The sequence below is a fragment of the Hydractinia symbiolongicarpus genome, chromosome 5 (genome assembly GCF_029227915.1).
Source record: "Hydractinia symbiolongicarpus strain clone_291-10 chromosome 5, HSymV2.1, whole genome shotgun sequence".
In the NCBI taxonomy this organism is placed as follows: Eukaryota; Metazoa; Cnidaria; class Hydrozoa; order Anthoathecata; family Hydractiniidae; genus Hydractinia; species Hydractinia symbiolongicarpus.
This window is the reverse complement of record NC_079879.1, coordinates 10232275-10250413: the sequence shown is the minus strand read 5'-3', so window position 1 is coordinate 10250413 and position 18139 is coordinate 10232275. Positions and strand designations below refer to the sequence as shown.

General features: G+C 33.4%; 4 protein-coding genes across 6 annotated transcripts; 3 read left to right on the top strand and 1 right to left on the bottom strand.

The window, feature by feature from the left end:
- The first annotated feature begins 736 nt into the window (after nt 1–736).
- LOC130646272 (streptavidin-V2-like) lies at nt 737–2354 on the top strand. The gene is made up of 3 exons (XM_057452449.1): nt 737–1229; nt 1300–1493; nt 2082–2354. The coding sequence occupies exons 1-3, from the start codon at nt 1151–1153 to the stop codon at nt 2271–2273; spliced, it is 465 nt and encodes a 154-aa protein (XP_057308432.1). The 5' UTR covers nt 737–1150; the 3' UTR covers nt 2274–2354.
- A 2218-nt stretch (nt 2355–4572) lies between these two features.
- On the top strand, nt 4573–6006 carry LOC130646271 (streptavidin-V2-like). 2 transcript variants are annotated; one of them, XM_057452448.1, is made up of 4 exons: nt 4574–4747; nt 4825–5018; nt 5150–5330; nt 5752–6006. In XM_057452448.1, the coding sequence occupies exons 1-4, from the start codon at nt 4669–4671 to the stop codon at nt 5754–5756; spliced, it is 459 nt and encodes a 152-aa protein (XP_057308431.1). In that variant the 5' UTR covers nt 4574–4668; the 3' UTR covers nt 5757–6006. The 2 variants fall into 2 exon arrangements, with proteins under 2 accessions (XP_057308430.1, XP_057308431.1); XM_057452447.1 differs by lacking the exon at nt 5752–6006 and having other exon boundaries at nt 4573–4747; nt 5150–5356.
- Nucleotides 6007–8070: 2064 nt separating this feature from the next.
- LOC130646270 (streptavidin-V2-like) lies at nt 8071–8895 on the top strand. The gene is made up of 3 exons (XM_057452446.1): nt 8071–8239; nt 8317–8510; nt 8642–8895. Exons 1-3 carry the CDS (start codon nt 8161–8163, stop codon nt 8831–8833), a joined length of 465 nt encoding a protein of 154 aa, XP_057308429.1. The 5' UTR covers nt 8071–8160; the 3' UTR covers nt 8834–8895.
- A 3143-nt stretch (nt 8896–12038) lies between these two features.
- LOC130646269 (uncharacterized) lies at nt 12039–18099 on the bottom strand. 2 transcript variants are annotated; one of them, XM_057452444.1, is made up of 12 exons: nt 17952–18099; nt 17616–17671; nt 16952–17018; nt 16779–16826; nt 16378–16483; nt 15683–15940; nt 15302–15408; nt 14998–15089; nt 14425–14451; nt 14276–14349; nt 13940–14098; nt 12039–12605 (listed from the first exon to the last, which is right to left on the bottom strand). In XM_057452444.1, exons 1-12 carry the CDS (start codon nt 18061–18063, stop codon nt 12407–12409), a joined length of 1305 nt encoding a protein of 434 aa, XP_057308427.1. In that variant the 5' UTR covers nt 18064–18099; the 3' UTR covers nt 12039–12406. The 2 variants fall into 2 exon arrangements, with proteins under 2 accessions (XP_057308427.1, XP_057308428.1); XM_057452445.1 differs by having other exon boundaries at nt 16378–16435.
- Between the last annotated feature and the right edge of the window lie 40 nt (nt 18100–18139).

Below are 18139 nucleotides of genomic sequence, written 5' to 3'. Positions count from 1 at the left end.
AGAATTTAACGTAGGCCTTGAAACGCTGATCAAAATTACGTGTACGATTATGTGTTTTCGGCGAACGATAAGGAAAAAAATAAAGTTGAAAGGTTTTCTAACAGCGTCTTTAACCAATCGATTTCCAGCTTTAAGAAAATTAAAAAATTTGTTGTCTGATGGTCACTTGTTTGAAAATGTGTCCTGATATTCGCACAGACATTTTGGGTATTAGCTAAGACATCAAATGATTTAAAGAGGTATTAATTAAGGTGACAAAAATCAACATTTTGATTTCAGCATGATTTGTTTCTTTAAATTTTGTGTAGAAGGAAAACGAGCCCCAGTTAGTGAAGTCAGATCCAAAAACCATCTGGGACATATGCTACATAGGAAAAGAGCTCGTGCAAACGAGGGATATGATTAAAACTGAGGAAAAATGATCTTTTTACCGCAGGAACCTAGGATACCGTTTCAATTTATATACCCCTATCCTTCGGAGCATGACTTTAACAGGTTTGTGAAATTTGACATCGGCAACGACTTTCCAGCGTAATAACTTGCGACTATGACATTTTCTAAACATGCCTGTATATGAAGGTTTCAAGTAATGTTTTCTTTATGTCTAAGCAATCCTTAAAAACCTCATCCTTGAGTCATATAAAGCTTGATAAATGTGCTATATGATTGTTTTGATTTTTTCCCTTAGAACGAAGGAAGAAAACTGTTGTTCATCGAGATTCAACTTTTAAAGCCTTAGGCCTTTGTTTTGTTCCACGATTCGAAACCGGATTGTAATTTTGAAAAGCTGTAACAGTTAGCATTCTGAGAAAATGTTATTTTCATGTGGATTATCTTTCGCCTTTAAAATAATCCTTCTTTCTCGACTGACGCAAATACTTATCTTACTTTCTGATTACAAAAATTACTTCCTATTTTTTTCTTTCGTTTATAATTATAAAACGCGCCACAGAGAGAACTGCTAATACAAATATACCATTCTCGTTCCCAAAGCTCTTTCAAATGAACCTTCACTTTTAAGTAAAAATTTATCTTAAGCAGCTCTAGGGACGAAAATGTAAATATACAACTTATAAATTTAGGTCGAATTTTCTGCAGAGGAAAGTCTTTTCTTTTTGAGTTAGACCCAGAAAACTATTTGTGGTCCAAGATGTCAAAGTTCAGCATCTTTGGTATTTTCCTTTTAAGCGTATGTGTGCTTGGACAAAAAGCAAAGAACAACACACTAAGTAAGAAATTTATTATAATTTAAAAAATAAAAATTATTACCCAGGAATGTTACTCAGTGTTTGTTTTTAGGTCTTCCAACTATTGCAGGGACATGGAAAAACCAACTGGGCTCAACAATGGTTATAACACAAAAAGGAAGAAACTTGGTTGGAAAGTATTGTACGGCAGTGAGTCGCTCTCCTTTAAAACGCCCGACATTTGATTTGGTGGGACTCGTAGGGCTTGGTACACCAACATCAATTGGATGGGTTGTGACTTTTGCGGTAAGTTTTGCAATCTGTAACATAATGTCTTGATTTTTTGTCCCCATTGAAGAACTTCTTTGTTGCACACTTCAGTTTATTTTCAAAAACTATAATTTCTTATTTTCTTTTTCTTTCTTACATAAATTACGAAAATTAGTTGAATAAAATTAAGCAAGCATTAGACAACTTCATATTTACAATTGTAAGAATATTTTTTCTGCAAAATGACAGTTTCTTTTTTTGTAGTTGTAAAGTTCTACTTTGGCAGTGTAGGGTGGGTAAGAAACGGTGCAAATTTGCTAATCGCAATTTCTGCGATAGCGGCCAGAAAGATCAAATGAATTTGAAAAAATGGGTCACGCTGACTTCAGCAAGAATTATCACAGCTTGATTAACCAAAAATCCGGCATTCCGCTTTAATGCAAGGCTAAAATGAAAAGGCTGTAAATCATTGCTTGTGAGAACAATCTTTAAAAGAGCATTTATTCCAATAAGGTTTTAAAAACGTGTAGATATGGACAAAAATAACCATCTTACGTTGCTTAAAAAATGCATTCTAAGTTATTATCTATAAAATTAATTACTTTTAAAATTTTTACATTACAGGGTAAGCACCAATCTTGGTTCTCTACCACTGGTTGGTCTGGACAATATCGCATCAAAAATGGTAAACCTGTTATCCTGACCACTTGGGTGTTAACTAATGCACCTGCTGATGAGAATGCTATTTGGGCATCAACTAAAATTGGAAAGGATAACTTTCACAAAATACAGTCAGACGTCACCTGCAAGTTTTAGATCAAATCACATTGTTTTCTTTGTCTATTGTATTCTTGTCTATTTTTGTTATTATTTTAAATAAAATATGCTTAAAAAGTATATTTCTGCGACGTTTTCCACCGCTGCCAAAAAAGGGATTTTTCATGCTAGCTAGTTACCAGTCAGTTACATCAAAAGTACCATAGAAGCCCTTTCCAATTCATGACATGTCAGTAGATGCAACCAGAGACTTATATTGCAGACAGCAAACTCATATTTCCAAAATAGGTACAAAAATGCCTATTGTGAAAAACATTGTAATGGTAAAGCTTCCAATATGTTTAATATTCTTTCCTTAATTATTTAACAAAATTTTCTTCTTTATTCAACAAAGATGAAACTAAGAAGCCCACCCTTATTTTGCTGGTCTCCTAAAGCTACAAAACTTTATTTCTGAAGTAAATAAATATGTACCAAATATAGTTCGAGCATATTAAGGGCCATAAAAACATTAAACAAGATTTGTTTCGTAGATTTTTTTAAGATCCTCCTGAGGAGGATTTTAGATCTCTTTTAAGCTGAACAGAAAGCAAAAGTGTTACTTTCGCAAACCTAAGACTATACTAAAACCATTTTTATGTACTCTCTCCCTGTGCAAACAAAATTTATTTTCTCTTGTAGAAAGCTAGCCTAGTTAACTAAGCTTTCTTCTTCGAGTTGATCTCTCAAACAAAAGCTTAGACGCAAACGAATGACCCAGCGGAAACCCCGAGCTTAAGTTGAACAATGTGTCTAATCGCTTCGGAGGCCATTTTAACTTATTTGTGAGTTGCTTACCAAGCTTGGTCAAATCTTACTCTGGTAAAAACTTTATAGTTTAATAATGTTTGTTAGGGTAAGTGAAACTACTCGCTGGAATATTCGGATGAAAAGAGCTTTCCCAAACATAGACCACGTGAGCAAAGAACAATAGAATTAGCCAATCAAAAAGCGCGGTCAGATTTTGGCTGCAGAAAAATCGTTTGAGACCCAGCGTAATGTAAGTCAGCAACAATTAAAACATTTTAAGAGTTGAGATCTAACTGAATGACCTGAGATACTAAGTCCAAAGTCCGCTATAAACAATAACAAGTTGACAAGTTCCAATTGCGTGTATCTCAAGAAAAGGTAGATGTGGCCTATATAACAACTACCTGTAGCTACGAACTTCGAAAATTGCAAATTTGTCTTTTTTATTTTGTCAGAGATTGTAGAATAAATAATGAAAAAATACAGAATTGTTTGCTTTACGTCTTTTTGATAGAAAAATAGAGACCGTCGATGAAAAGATGTTACAAATCATTCTTAATAATAATAATAAAAAAATAGAAGCTGCCGGTGTATTGTTGATGTTTACAAAAGTTTATGAAACTTTGCAGATTCTTGTCAATGTGCACACATTTTTTGTAGGTAAAAACACAGGTTAAGGTGATATAACGGTTTAAAAATGCCATCAAAGCACAAAGAAAATATTAATACGAAATCTTTCCCTCTGTGACCAGCAAAATGCGACCGAATTGGGTAAGTTTCTCACACCTGAGTCACCACCAATCTGTTTCGGAATGGACGGGTTTATGACGTCATCAAAACCCATTTAAACACTAAAGGCATTCGTCAAAAGCATATGATCCTTTACATTTTCTTGATCACTGTTTCGATCTCTATGTAACAGGAGTAACTGTCAAACTAATTTTGTTAAATAATTGGTACATTGACAGATCTTTGCTGACGTAAGCAAAATTATTAAACCCCTATATCTCCTTATTTTTTGGTCCAGATCACTGGATTCTATACATTGCTTTGATCAGAATTTTAAGAGGCTACAGGTAAACAAGTTTTTTTCTTTCTGTATGTGCATGCTGACGTCATCAAAATTGCTAAAAAACTTGTATTTTATCCATTGTTCTTCTGCCTAAGTGGATTTTTTAGGGGTTTATCGATTAGTCATTTAATTAATCGCGTTTTTACAGATCATTTTCTTAAGGTAAAAAAAGATAACAAAAGTCACAAGCGACGTTGACCGAATCGTTCTGAATTTAAGTGATTAAGAACGAGTAAGGCAAGTCAATCTTGGTCAGGCAGGTTAGCCTTGATCAGGAACTTTAAAAATGTTAGTTTACCGTAAATGGTTTACACAAGTAAGAAAATATGAAAGAGAAACTAAAACTTCCTAGGTGATAAAAATATACTAAAGTTCTGAGTAATTTCCTCTTGAGTTAATAATTAAAAATATCACAGCTTTTGTTTACTTTCGAAAAACAAAAATTTATTTTTATTATTTTTTTCGCTTGCTTAAGTATGCCAGGGAGTATAAATACGGGTCGGATTGTCTTTAGAGTAAATTCTTTACCGTCATTTACTTAGAAAGTTGATCTGAAGAAAACAGAAAATCTACATGATGTCCAAGTTAAACATCTTTCTTGTTCTTGTTTTAAGCGTGTGTGCGCTTGGACAGAAAGCAAACAACACACTCAGTAAGAAATTTATTATAAATTAAAGAATAAAACCAAGATTCAGAAAATTTGTTTTATAACTATAGTTGACATTATAGACGCACCAGCGATTGCAGGAACATGGAAGAATGAACTCGGATCAACAATGGTTATTAAACAAAAAGGAAGAAATTTGGTCGGGAAGTATTGTACAGCAGTGAGTCGCTATCCTTTGAAACGCCCGACATTTGATTTAGTGGGACTCGTTGGGCTTGGTACACCAACCTCAATTGGATGGGTTGTGACCTACACGGTAGATACACTAAATACATTTGTTATTAAATTAATTTTGGTTGTGCCGTTCATAGACAAATATGAGTGAATTTTTGCTAAATCGCACCAACGCTGTAAAAGACACATAAATTTCAATTTTTCTAATTCTAGAGCAAAGACAAAATTTCCACTTCTACAGCGGCATGGTCAGGACAGTATCGTTTAAAAGCTGGAAAACAAGTCATACTCACTACATGGACCTTGACGGCGCCAGCTAAGAAGGAGAATGCCATATGGGCATCAACTAATATTGGACAAGACAACTTTCATAGAGTGAAACCTGATCAAACATGCAAGTTCTAAAATTTAAATGAAAATTTTTTGCCTGTATTAACTTTTTTTCTTTTTTTGTAGTTGTAAAGTTCTACTTTGGCAGTTTAGGGTGGGTAAGAAATGGTGCAAATTTGCTAATCGCAATTTCTGCGATAGCGGCCAGAAAGATCAAATGAATTTAAAAAAATGGGTCACGCTGACTTCAGCAAGAATTATCACAGCTTGATTAACCAAAAATCCGGCATTCCGCTTTAATGCAAGGCTAAAATGAAAAGGCTGTAAATCATTGCTTGTGAGAACAATCTTTAAAAAAGCATTTATTCCAATAAGGTTTTGAAAACGTGTAGATATGAACAAAAATAACCATCTTACGTTGCTTAAAAAATGCATTCTAAGTTATTATCTAAAAATTAATTACTTTTAAAATTTTTACATTACAGGGTAAGCACCAATCTTGGTTCTCTACCACTGGTTGGTCTGGACAATATCGCATCAAAAATGGTAAACCTGTTATCCTGACCACTTGGGTGTTAACTAATGCACCTGCTGATGAGAATGCTATTTGGGCATCAACTAAAATTGGAAAGGATAACTTTCACAAAATACAGTCAGACGTCACCTGCAAGTTTTAGATCAAATCACATTGTTTTCTTTGTCTATTGTATTCTTGTCTATTTTTGTTATTTTTTTAAATAAAATATGCTTAAAAAGTATATTTCTTCGACGTTTTCCACCGCTGCCAAAAAAGGGATTTTTCATGCTAGCTAGTTACCAGTCAGTTACATCAAAAGTACCAACTTCGGGTTCTATATAATATTTTTATAGAAGCCCTTTCCAATTCATGACATATCGGTAGATGCAACCAGAGACTTCTATTGCAGACAGCAAACTCATATTTCCAAAATAGGTACAAAAATGCCTATTGTGAAAAACATTGTAATGGTAAAGCTTCCAATAATTATTCCTTAATTATTTAACAAAATTTTCTTCTTTATTCAACAAAGATGAAACTAAGAAGCCCACCCTTATTTTGCTGGTCTCCTAAAGCTACAAAACTTTATTTCTAAAGTAAATAAATATGTACCAAATATAGTTCGAGCATATTAAGGGCCATAAAAACATTAAACAAGATTTGTTTCGTAGGTTTTTTTTAAGATCCTCCTGAGGAGGATTTTAGATCTCTTTTAAGCTGAACAGAAAGCAAAAGTGTTACTTTCGCAAACCTAAGACTATACTAAAACCATTTTTATGTACTCTCTCCCTGTGCAAATAAAATTTAATTTCTCTAGTAGAAAGCTAGCCTAGTTAACTAAGCTTTCTTCTTCGAGTTGATCTCTCAAACAAAAGCTTAGACGCAAACGAATGACCCAGCGGAAACCCCGAGCTTAAGTTGAACAATGTGTCTAATCGCTTCGGAGGCCATTTTAACTTATTTGTGAGTTGCTTACCAAGCTTGGTCAAATCTTACTCTGGTAAAAACTTTATAGTTTAATAATGTTTGTTAGGGTAAGTGATTCTAAGTCCAAAGCCTGCTATAAACAATAACAAGTTGACAAGTTCAAATTGCGTGTATCTCAAGAAGGGTAGATGTGGCCTATATAACAACTACCTGTAGCTACGAACTTCGAAAATTGCAAATTTGTCTTTTTTATTTTGTCAGAGATTGTAGAATAAATAATGAAAAAATACAGAATTGTTTGCTCTACGTCTTTTTGATAGAAAATAGAGACCGTCGATGAAAAGATGTTACAAATCATTCTTAATAATAATAATAAAAAAATAGAAGCTGCCGGTGTATTGTTGATGTTTACAAAAGTTTATGAAACTTTGCAGATTCTTGTCAATGTGCACACATTTTTTGTAGGTAAAAACACAGGTTAAGGTGATATAACGGTTTAAAAATGCCATCAAAGCACAAAGAAAATATTAATACGAAATCTTTCCCTCTGTGACCAGCAAAATGCGACCGAATTGGGTAAGTTTCTCACACCTGAGTCACCACCAATCTGTTTCGGAATGGACGGGTTTATGACGTCATCAAAACCCATTTAAACACTAAAGACATTCGTCAAAAGCATATGATCCTTTACATTTTCTTGATCACTGTTTCGATCTCTATGTAACAGGAGTAACTGTCAAACTAATTTTGTTAAAAAAATTGGTACATTGACAGATCTTTGCTGACGTAGGCAAAATTATTAAACCCCTATATCTCCTTATTTTTTGGTCCATATCACTGGATTCTATACATTGCTTTGATCAGAATTTTAAGAGGCTACAGGTAAACAAGTTTTTTTCTTTCTGTATATGTATGCTGACGTCATCAAAATTGCTAAAAAACTTGTATTTTATCCATTGTTCTTCTGCCTAAGTGGATTTTTTAGGGGTTTATCGATTAGTCATTTAATTAATCGCGTTTTTACAGATCATTTTCTTAAGGTAAAAAAAGATAACAAAAGTCACAAGCGACGTTGACCGAATCGTTCTGAATTTAAGTGATTAAGGACGATTAAGGCAAGTCAATCTTGGTCAGGCAGGTTAGCCTTGATCAGAAACTTTAAAAATGTTAGTTTACCGTAAATGGTTTACACAAATAAGAAAATATGAAAGAGAAACTAAAACTTCCTAGGTGATAAAAATATACTAAAGTTCTGAGTAATTTCCTCTTGAGTTAATAATTAAAAATATCACAGCTTTTGTTTACTTTCGAAAAACAAAAATTTATTTTTATTATTTTTTCGCTTGCTTAAGTATGCCAGGGAGTATAAATACGGGTCGGATTGTCTTTAGAGTAAATTCTTTACCGTCATTTACTTAGAAAGTTGATCTGAAGAAAACAGAAAATCTACATGATGTCCAAGTTAAACATCTTTCTTGTTCTTGTTTTAAGCGTGTGTGCGCTTGGACAGAAAGCAAACAACACACTCAGTAAGAAATTTATTATAAATTAAAGAATAAAACCAAGATTCAGAAAATTTGTTTTATAACTATAGTTGACATTATAGACGCACCAGCGATTGCAGGAACATGGAAGAATGAACTCGGATCAACAATGGTTATTAAACAAAAAGGAAGAAATTTGGTCGGGAAGTATTGTACAGCAGTGAGTCGCTATCCTTTGAAACGCCCGACATTTGATTTAGTGGGACTCGTTGGGCTTGGTACACCAACCTCAATTGGATGGGTTGTGACCTACACGGTAGATACACTAAATACATTTGTTATTAAATTAATTTTGGTTGTGCCGTTCATAGACAAATATGAGTGAATTTTTGCTAAATCGCACCAACGCTGTAAAAGACACATAAATTTCAATTTTTCTAATTCTAGAGCAAAGACAAAATTTCCACTTCTACAGCGGCATGGTCAGGACAGTATCGTTTAAAAGCTGGAAAACAAGTCATACTCACTACATGGACCTTGACGGCGCCAGCTAAAAAGGAGAACGCCATATGGGCATCAACTAATATTGGACAAGACAACTTTCATAGAGTGAAACCTGATCAAACATGCAAGTTCTAAAATTTAAATGAAAATTTTTTTCCTGTATTAACTTTTTTGTCTTAAAGATATTATCTGTGAAATATGTGTTATCTTTCGACCCTTTTTGTTGTTTCATAAGTCGACGCGATTTCTTCTATAGTCAATAAAAGACCAAATTCCATCTGATTACTTCAAGTACTATTTTTATCTCCATTTGTAAAATTTGAATGTTAACAACCTACGTATCAAACGACGCTAATTATATTTATAACAATAACTGTTACAACATTTCATGCAGCAAATTATAATACCAACTGTGATGTTGCATTATAATGACAACATTTAGAGAAGTTGAACCACGCCAAGCATATAAGAGCATCAGTTTGTCATACACTCGCCAACAAAAGAGTGTTTTAACTTTGGCGTCTTTTCACTTTCATATCCTTAAAAAATTGTTAACTACAACCCAGTAATATAAAAGTTTCAAAAAAATGACCGGAATTTCTGTTTTATCCGATGTTGCGGTAAAACATGAAAAATCGGAAGATCGGATTAATCACGTGTCCATAAAATACAAAATGATCCTATTTAACTAAACTAAGTTGTGCTAATAGGATTAAGCTGGTACTAAAATTTGCTGACTTCGAAATCTAAATTAATATCAAGGCCTGTTCTTTAGATAATATCTTTTCACACATTCGATGAATACCATAGATTTCAATCGTCTCGGGGTGGCGTCGTTAACAATCATGTTGTATATATTACTTCTTCGTTAATGTATCTTCGGTATTCGGTATGACAAACTTCTAGCATTTTGAATGCAATACGATACAAATTGCACTTGAAATGCACACACCTTGAAAGTAACAGAAAAAAAAGCAATTGATGATTCCGCTACCAATGTTACTTTTTCACGAATTAACCCCGTGAAAACCGGGATTGTAGCATTTGATGCGCCACAGGCTCTAATCCACTGAGCCATATCGTCCAATTCCCTTCATAATGTCTGTTTCGTCAACACGTTGAATAGTAACCAAACTCCTTAACGAACAAAATGTTTTTCAAAAAACTTCGTCGCTTGCGCTTGCATCTTTATCTTCCGCTTTTCTCTTTCACTGTATTGTCGTTGCTGTACTCGAGGTCAGTGATGATGCCGAATGTGTAAGTGAATAATATTGCTGAGTCATAATAAGAAATAAAACCGCATCTCCAACGTTAGCATTATCAATACGAAAAACCATTTCATCCGTTGTTTCAGGACAAGTAGCCAAAATTCAACCATGCGTTAAAGATCTTTGTATTTTCAAACAAAATACGACATGGATTTTCGGAGATAAGTATTTGTTCTGACGGACTACGATTATTTTTCATGCTGAGACGTAATATATTTGGGGTAATAAAATCAACACATTCCAAGTCAGCTTTGATACTTCCAACAACAAGTTACAAGTTGGTAATAGAATTAGCGATCATCGAAGCTAACGTCTCCCATTGTAACAAAGACAATCTTTTATTATAAGCAAGCTTTTTTTGACAGATTAATCTCCTTCATCTTACGTTTAACTTTGCCATGCATATTATGTCCCTGAACTGGGAAAACTTCAAACTCCACTGTAACATCACGATGTAGCTTGCTGCTCATATCGCGAAAAAAAACGCATGCAACCTTTCAACAACTGGCTTCCTCCGTCGCAAAGCAAACGCTTTTGAAATTTAACTTCACAGGAGAGTCTCATGAATGCTTGTACGAAAGAAGTCTTTGAGTTCGTCCATGATCTTGATTGACACTGCTAATGTAGATCAAGTGAGTATGCCTGCGTGAAGTAAAAGGCAAGAGATATTGTTAGATTATATCATGATACAGGACCCACAGCAGTTTATAAAGTTCCCTTTGCAAGATATCGATATCTCTTAGAAAACTTTTCATGAACTTGTCCACTAAACGTTCATCAATTATGAAACTTTCTTAAGAGCAAAATGACATGTGGATTCAATTCAAGCATGCTTTGCCGTCATATCATTCCGGTGAATGTCCATGACGATACTATATGGAAGAGGTGAATCTTTCTCCAGCACTGGAACGCAGAAGGTAGATTCAGCAAGATTCAGTATCTGTGAATTTCGCAACAAATGAGATTAATACGTCAAGATACCATCTTTTTTTTTTGCAGTGTTCTTTCACATTTTGCGATGATGGAACCTTTCGACATTTTTGGTTCCTTTTCTGAAGATTTAGCAGACAATATTTTCTCTTCGCTGAGCTCACTTGAAGTAAACGTCTGATGCTCCTTGATACAACAAATCAGATTGTAAAAAACCTAATGATGAAAGCCATAATTAACAACCACAGTTGAGAAGCGGTGACTAAAATTGGTAGTTCTGGTGAACTGTGTCAAATTCTTCACTACTTAACTTGGTGCGATGCGCTTTAATGTAAGAAACAAGAAACAAGCTGCGCGGACCACGACAATTCCCAAGATTTGTTCCCTGACGTCAAAGACGCTAGGGCCTGGCCTCGATGTCAAAAAGGCAAGAACTCTTGGTGATAAGGTAGTACTCTTTTAAATCGAGTTTTAAAATAATATGAACACGTTTCACCAGATGTTTTGACCAACGTTGGCAGAAATCTTGTGGCAATTTTTAATCTCAGTCCACCGACTCCTTGCATTTGAGTACGGGTCCTGCACAAAATTCAGTACACGCTCGTCTTTTACGTTAAACATAGGGCTTCTGTATTATATTGGTACGATGCAGGATTTTACAGGCTTGTGTTTTGCCTTGCATTCTATTTTCTGCTTCCGGACCGTCCCCCCCCCCTGAGCCTCTGCGCGTTTGCGTAAATTTCAACCCCAACCACAGGACATGTAAAGTTCTTTTTATCATCAAGGGTGAAAGGTCCGCTGTTTCTTCTATCTTTTTTTGCATTTTTTTTTAAATTTTTTTCGTGTCACGTGTGCGTTTCATCGTCCCTATGGTCATGTGGGACAAAGTTGCATTGAATCCAAGTGCCAGACCGAAAGTCTAGCCCATTCCACAACTTTGACCAGTAGTGGATGTTTAGCTTTCGCGCCTGTACCTTGTGTGTTTACTAATGTGGTCGTGATGAGCAAACGTTCCGATGGTCTGGTAATAAGGGAAGTCCCGCTGAAATTTCAAAAATAATCTTGAGCAAAAAATGTAGAGGAGGATCACTAAGCCAAATAGCTTAGTCAACCATTTAAGTTCAAGCCTGTAAGATTATAATTTTAGTGATATAGCTAAGATAAATTTACTTTGGATTTGTGAGAAGGTCAAAGGTACTTATAAAAGAATATTATTCCTAAATAAAAAAGAATTATTTTTAAATAAAAAAACTTTGCAACGTCTCAACTCAACAATTTTCAGTGTATGGCCCTCGTCCTTATCATAATAAAGTCAGTAAAAAATACCACATTTGCTACATAGTGCGTCCTTTCACAAAATTTAGATTCTCGAGCAGACAAACAAATAGAGCTGAAAAAAAAATATGCGCCTTTGGAAAGACTTAGAAGATTGTGGTAATGAGTTTACAGTAAGACGTATTAACACATACCGTTACTGCTAGCTACAAGCAATAAATAGCCACTGGGGCAGCTAAAGTTTTTTCTTATAATTTATGCTATCTGGGAATGACCCAACAAACACAGCGTTAAGTATTCCAATAAAAGACATAAGGTAAAACACAAAATATTGGTTGAACGGAAAACCAAATGGATGTTTGTTTTCTTCGATATTCGTAACGTTTTTTAACGACCAAGAAAATAAAGTTCCAAATAACGATGGAGCAATCATTCTAAATATGAAAAAATAACATGATTAAATTAGGCTTTGAAACTTTCAGGATTAATTTTTTCATTCCACGTACTTGCAAGCTTGGTTAATATTCGTAAAAAGGAAAAATAAGTCTCATAAAATTATATTTGGGACCTAATTCTAAGTATTTCGTAAAAGGGGGTTCACAAAAAAATTTATCGTAAAAATAGTATGAAAAAGAGTGCACTATGCAAAAAAAAATCAAAAAAATCATTTCCACAAAATAACTGTGAATATCCAATTTGCATTTGTGGATTTGTTTTCTACAAGATTCGCGCAAAAGCAACCATGAATTCCACTCTCGCGGCAGGGGGGACAAATGAAACTGTATCATGTGCTTCACTTCCATATAATTATAGTAGACCTAGGTAGTTCACGCCAAATTTTAAAATAAATACAAACGTGAGATTGGAGATGTACGATATGCCTTATAAGCAAAGTTTTGTTTGATATCTTTAAACAAGACAAGCTAAAAACTTTCTGTTTGTTGCTCATTATTTTTGTTCTGATATATTTGTAAAATTCGTATTCTTTTTCAGATCGTTGTTAATGAACTTTACAAAAATCATACTTTTGGCCGGTTTTGTATGCAACACGTATAAAACTTTTGAATTTTTAATTGAAACGAATTCTCTGTTGATAATCGTAAATGCTTTGATAAGGTCACATCGTATATGCTTTGATTTTACTTTCCCTAAATCCAAGAAACAATGTTCATAACGTCTCGTCGGACTTTATAGTTAAAATTATTAGATCCTGTCTGCTGTAACCTTATAAACAACGTATTTTCCGTAGGTCCTAACGACTAGCAAACTTGAAAGTATTTAACTGGAATTACAGTATGCGAATATAAATTACCAAATTTAAAAAAAAAAAAATCCAGATATTTGCTTTTAAAGTATCGGGACAATTGTAGAATCTAGGGTTAAATCCCGAAAAATTTATCCCTGTAAGGTACATATGCTTTAATAATAAAATCCTTGGATATCCATTGCAGTCAGAAACAAAGATTTTTATTTCGATTCCAATTTAGTCTAGAAAAGAGTGGTGTGACAATATTTAAGTTCCATGTTTAAAATTTTTCTTCACTTTGTTAACTTTTATTAAGAAATAAAATTTTTATTTGAAATAAGTCAGAAAATCAAAACAAAAAAACAAGAACAAAAAACAAAAAACAAAAACAAAAAACAACAACAACAAAAATAAACAACAAAAAACAAAAAACAAAAAAACAAAAAAACAACAACAAAAAACAAAAAACAAGAAACAAAACAAAAACAAAACAAGAAAAAAACAAAACAAAACAACATTTACCTTCCCACCGCTGAGACAGTCATGCCTATACCATTTGCTGTTCCAAGTAGTTCAGCTTCCACAGAATTGTTTAAAAATACAGCAACAGTTATTAATGATCCTTCAATGCATAAACGTGTAACGATTAGAGTAAAAATCAGCAAAAACCAAAATAAAGTCCTATATTATAAAAATATCTGTCTTAGCCCTAGTAACTATCGTCATGTAAATCAAATTCTACATATGATACAAAATGTTTTAAAAGAACGGAATTGATTGGCTGGAAATGAAACGGCAGAATATTGCAGATTAGCTGTTTCAGTATTACTGGTGCTTTTAGGACTTAAATATACGTACGTGTTGGAAATTTGTGTTAATACTACATGCATTGGAAACAGAAATGACTGCAGCATTGTACATGCAATGAAGACCTGGAAAAACAAGCAGATGTTGATCTTTCATGTTAAAAATAACTCTTTGCATTACGTTGATCTATTTATCCTTACCCTCTTTGCACCGTACTTTGCAATTAGCTAAACAGAAAAAAATTTTATCAGAAGGAATTTACAAATCGTGTTTAGTATATCCTCCATTATAATTTTTTTTAAATCTTCCAATCATTATGCCGTATTCTCATCGCCTTTTTGTGATTTCTCCAATATAAATTCAAATTTTAGATTCCTAGACTTCAAATCAGAAGCGAAGAACTTTAAAACCCTGTTAAAGGTAGGGGGAGAATCAAAATTTAAAAAGAATATTAAAGTTTAGTATTTCAGTCATGAGTTTTTTTATTAGACATATCGCCACACGCTGTGGGTAAAGATAACAGAACTTGTGCATATATAAAAAAAGGAAACACACATGGGTTTTTACGTGCTACAGTAATACAAACGTACCATCGATTAAACTTTTAGAAAATATAAATGCTGTTAATGCCTTACTTAATGACATATAAAGGAAATTTCCACAAATGATGTCTGAATCAGTTTCTAATATTTCTAAATTTTCATTTTTGAATATACAGCGCCTTTTAATAAATGTCCTAAAGATAAAGGAGCCGCAGATATAATATAACTTACTTTGGTCGCTAAAGGTATTTCCAAAACAACGCTGACTGCTGCAACAACAAGTAAAGACACACCAATATTTGAAGTAGTAAACGCGAAACCTCCTGTAACAGTACATGTAGGATTTTACTACAAAAATTACTCTGCTGTGTCTGTAAACTTAACTACAAGTGTTATAAAACATATTTATCGTAAATGTCGGTAAATTTCACTGCTGTTAGTGCGCCATTTTAATCATTTTTCAGTTTGTTTTAGAAAGTTTCGCAACTTGATAAATGATTATTTATCTCATAAAAGATTCAAAATTTCAACCTACCGTATTTTTTCGATGTTGCTGCAAATATTGGAAAAAGTTCATCATAACCAATGGCAATTATTGCGTAAGATCCATACAGTAGACAAGACAGAAGACAAGGTTTTTGACTGAATAAAATAAGGATTATACAAGGGTCTTTAAACTAGATATCTGAGAGTTAAAGTCATATGCCAATACTTCAAAAATATAAATAAGACACAAATGGAGACAAGATAATAAAATACGTTGTATGTTTTAGTGAAAATATTATTCTGGGGAAACAAGTCTTCATAAAACTTTATTTTGTTTCAGTATACGACCAAGTAATTGAACATAATGACGTGTACGGTCATTTTTAAGCTATAATTTGAACATCTGGAGAAATAAAAAAGAAAATCTTACATACACTTCACCAGCTTTGATTCCCTTAAAAGAGTGCCATTGTAGCAATTGTTTTCTTCTGTGCTGTGTTCTAATGTATTTATAGACAGGTATTGCTTCTTCTTGCTTTTTCTGTTCAAAATCTGCTCGTTTTCAGTGAAAGAAGTTGTATAATAATGTTCGTCCGCATCTTTTAAATCACATCCATTATCTTGGGAAATTTCTTTAATCTTTTCAGTAAGGTCCACGCTTTGTTTGCGAGCAGTTTTATTTTGTTTGCTAGTAAATGCATAGAAATATAGAAAAAGTTTTTTTGTCAATGAAGATTTGTTCACGTTATAAATAGATTTTTAGATAAACAGACGAAGTCAATGTAAGCATTGCTACAGCTTTGCTTGACTTCGTCTGATATTTATGGAGCAAGAATTATATTTATTTTTACTTATTTTTTCTATATTACTTTTTTGGTGAATTGGTTCTGTAACTATATTAAATGAACAAAAAAAATCGCAAATTCAAGCGTAAATCAGAAGAAAGAACGTTTCATTTCAAAGTAATATATTTAGCTACATCTAATAAAGCGACTGTCCCAAAAAAAGTATAAATAATTTCAGTCCATTCAGGCCAAAATTTGCAAATAATTTCTGTCCATAACATACACCTTTCATATACAGCAGCCTTCTTTTCAATTATAAATGGTTAGAAAATTGCTTTACCTCTTATCATCTGGTAAGATGTAAACTGCCATAGGAATGACAACGATAAAACAAACCACTACAAAAATGTGAGGAAGAAGAATAGCAAAGCGACCAAAGAAAGATTCTAAGGCGAGAATAACACAATATTGTAAAAAGCTCTGCTTAATAAATGTACACTACGGTAAAAAACAAAGCTAGCACAGAGATTTTGCAAAATTTTACAAAACAATAAGATGACGGTTTAAGAAACAACATTTCAGATGATGTCTTTTTGTTATTCAAATTCTGTTTTATTCCATCATTTTTTAGTCGTATTATATCGTCGCTTTGGTGTTTCCTTTAAACTGTTCACGAACCATTAAAACTGAACTCAACTTTAATGATGTTTATTGGAAGTTCCAAAACAGATAAACACTTACCTTTTGAAAACAATTTTGGATACTGAAGTGCAGGAAATGCTAAAAATGCTAAAAAGTATAATTGTAACGTTTGTCAAAATGTGTGATATTTTACACGGCGTTTATGCTATAACAAAGCTGTTGCATATTTCTTGGGGAACAAGAACAGTTCGATTTTGGTACTAAAGTACTACCTCCAATGCTTGGTCCAAGGATGAGTCCAGTGGAATAAGAACACATCAATAATGTCATTCCAAATCCCTGAATAACAGTATCGAGTAGAAAAAAACAATGCGTCTTTCCTTTCCATTCATGACATGATTTTGATTAGAAATTGCTCAAAAAATATGTATTTGACAATAATATAATCAAAAAAATTTCGGTTTTTGATCAGAGATATACACCAAGCAGAAATAACTAATGAGTACAAACCAAGAAGCTTCTACACGTTAAATTTTGTTCTACTTAAGCTAAAAACAACCTTTATTAGTAGAAGTCAAAAAATTTAGGTGTTTTTTTATTCTAATAATGCTATCAAAGCAGGAATTTTCAATGCCGGATGAAGTTGAAGATTAACACATCAATTTAATGATGTATCAGTGCTGTAATAAAGGATGTGTTGTCACGCGAGAAGACAGAGAGCTTTACCTTGCAAAGAGAACAAACACGCTTTTCTTGTAAAATTAACTTTATATTGAACAATCGTATTATATACTACTATTTTGAGTGGCTTATTATAGTTTACGCATTCGGGAGTGTGACAAATGGTAAATGTGACTTTAAAAATTAAAAACAATACAATTCCATTTTTTTTTAAAAAAACCATGTAGTTCTAGCTTTGCAACAAAAATATTTTACTTGATTAGTGTCATCACAAATGTCAGCCATGAAAGCCTTGATTACCACATTAATTCCTAAAAAAATATTTAGAACTAGTCGTTAGCCGCTGGAAAATCCACGGGTTCGCCCGTCCTTTTTATACCGCATTGCGTGCTTCTCGCTATTGCGCAGCTAAGCTACCATTTTGCGTGACAGGCAGACAGACAGACAGACAGATAGACAGACGTATACGGGTATTATAATATAGATAGAGAAGATTTTCGCAACGTGTAAAAAGTGCTCTAGCCCTACGTTCTGCGTTTGTATATACATGTAGCAATAAGAATTTTTAAAATCAAAAAAAGAATAAATTACCCATGAAGCAACCTTGTAACAGTCGCGCTATTAACGCCCAATTGAAGTGTGAGCTAAATCCAAAAGCCAGCGTAGCAAAGGACAAAGTTGTGGCAGATGCAATAGTGGTCATTTTTTTGCTTTTTATGTCAGCTAAATATCCCCATAGCATGCTATAAAAAGAAGAAAACTTTACAAATGTATTTTTC

Excerpts from the sequence above, each read along its gene's own strand:
- LOC130646272 (XM_057452449.1), top strand. The coding sequence starts at position 1,151 with ATGTCAAAGTTCAGCATCTTTGGTATTTTCCTTTTAAGCGTATGTGTG. Across the intron at positions 1,230-1,299 it reads AGCAAAGAACAACACACTAA|GTCTTCCAACTATTGCAGGG; the intron begins GTAAGAAATTTA and ends GTTTGTTTTTAG. Across the intron at positions 1,494-2,081 it reads GATGGGTTGTGACTTTTGCG|GGTAAGCACCAATCTTGGTT; the intron begins GTAAGTTTTGCA and ends TTTACATTACAG.
- LOC130646271 (XM_057452447.1), top strand. The coding sequence starts at position 4,669 with ATGATGTCCAAGTTAAACATCTTTCTTGTTCTTGTTTTAAGCGTGTGT. Across the intron at positions 4,748-4,824 it reads GAAAGCAAACAACACACTCA|ACGCACCAGCGATTGCAGGA; the intron begins GTAAGAAATTTA and ends TTGACATTATAG. Across the intron at positions 5,019-5,149 it reads GATGGGTTGTGACCTACACG|AGCAAAGACAAAATTTCCAC; the intron begins GTAGATACACTA and ends TTCTAATTCTAG.
- LOC130646270 (XM_057452446.1), top strand. The coding sequence starts at position 8,161 with ATGATGTCCAAGTTAAACATCTTTCTTGTTCTTGTTTTAAGCGTGTGT. Across the intron at positions 8,240-8,316 it reads GAAAGCAAACAACACACTCA|ACGCACCAGCGATTGCAGGA; the intron begins GTAAGAAATTTA and ends TTGACATTATAG. Across the intron at positions 8,511-8,641 it reads GATGGGTTGTGACCTACACG|AGCAAAGACAAAATTTCCAC; the intron begins GTAGATACACTA and ends TTCTAATTCTAG.
- LOC130646269 (XM_057452444.1), bottom strand. The coding sequence starts at position 18,063 with ATGACCACTATTGCATCTGCCACAACTTTGTCCTTTGCTACGCTGGCT. Across the intron at positions 16,484-16,778 it reads TCCAAAATTGTTTTCAAAAG|AATCTTTCTTTGGTCGCTTT; the intron begins GTAAGTGTTTAT and ends TTCTCGCCTTAG. Across the intron at positions 15,409-15,682 it reads TCAAAGCTGGTGAAGTGTAT|TCAAAAACCTTGTCTTCTGT; the intron begins GTAAGATTTTCT and ends TATTTTATTCAG.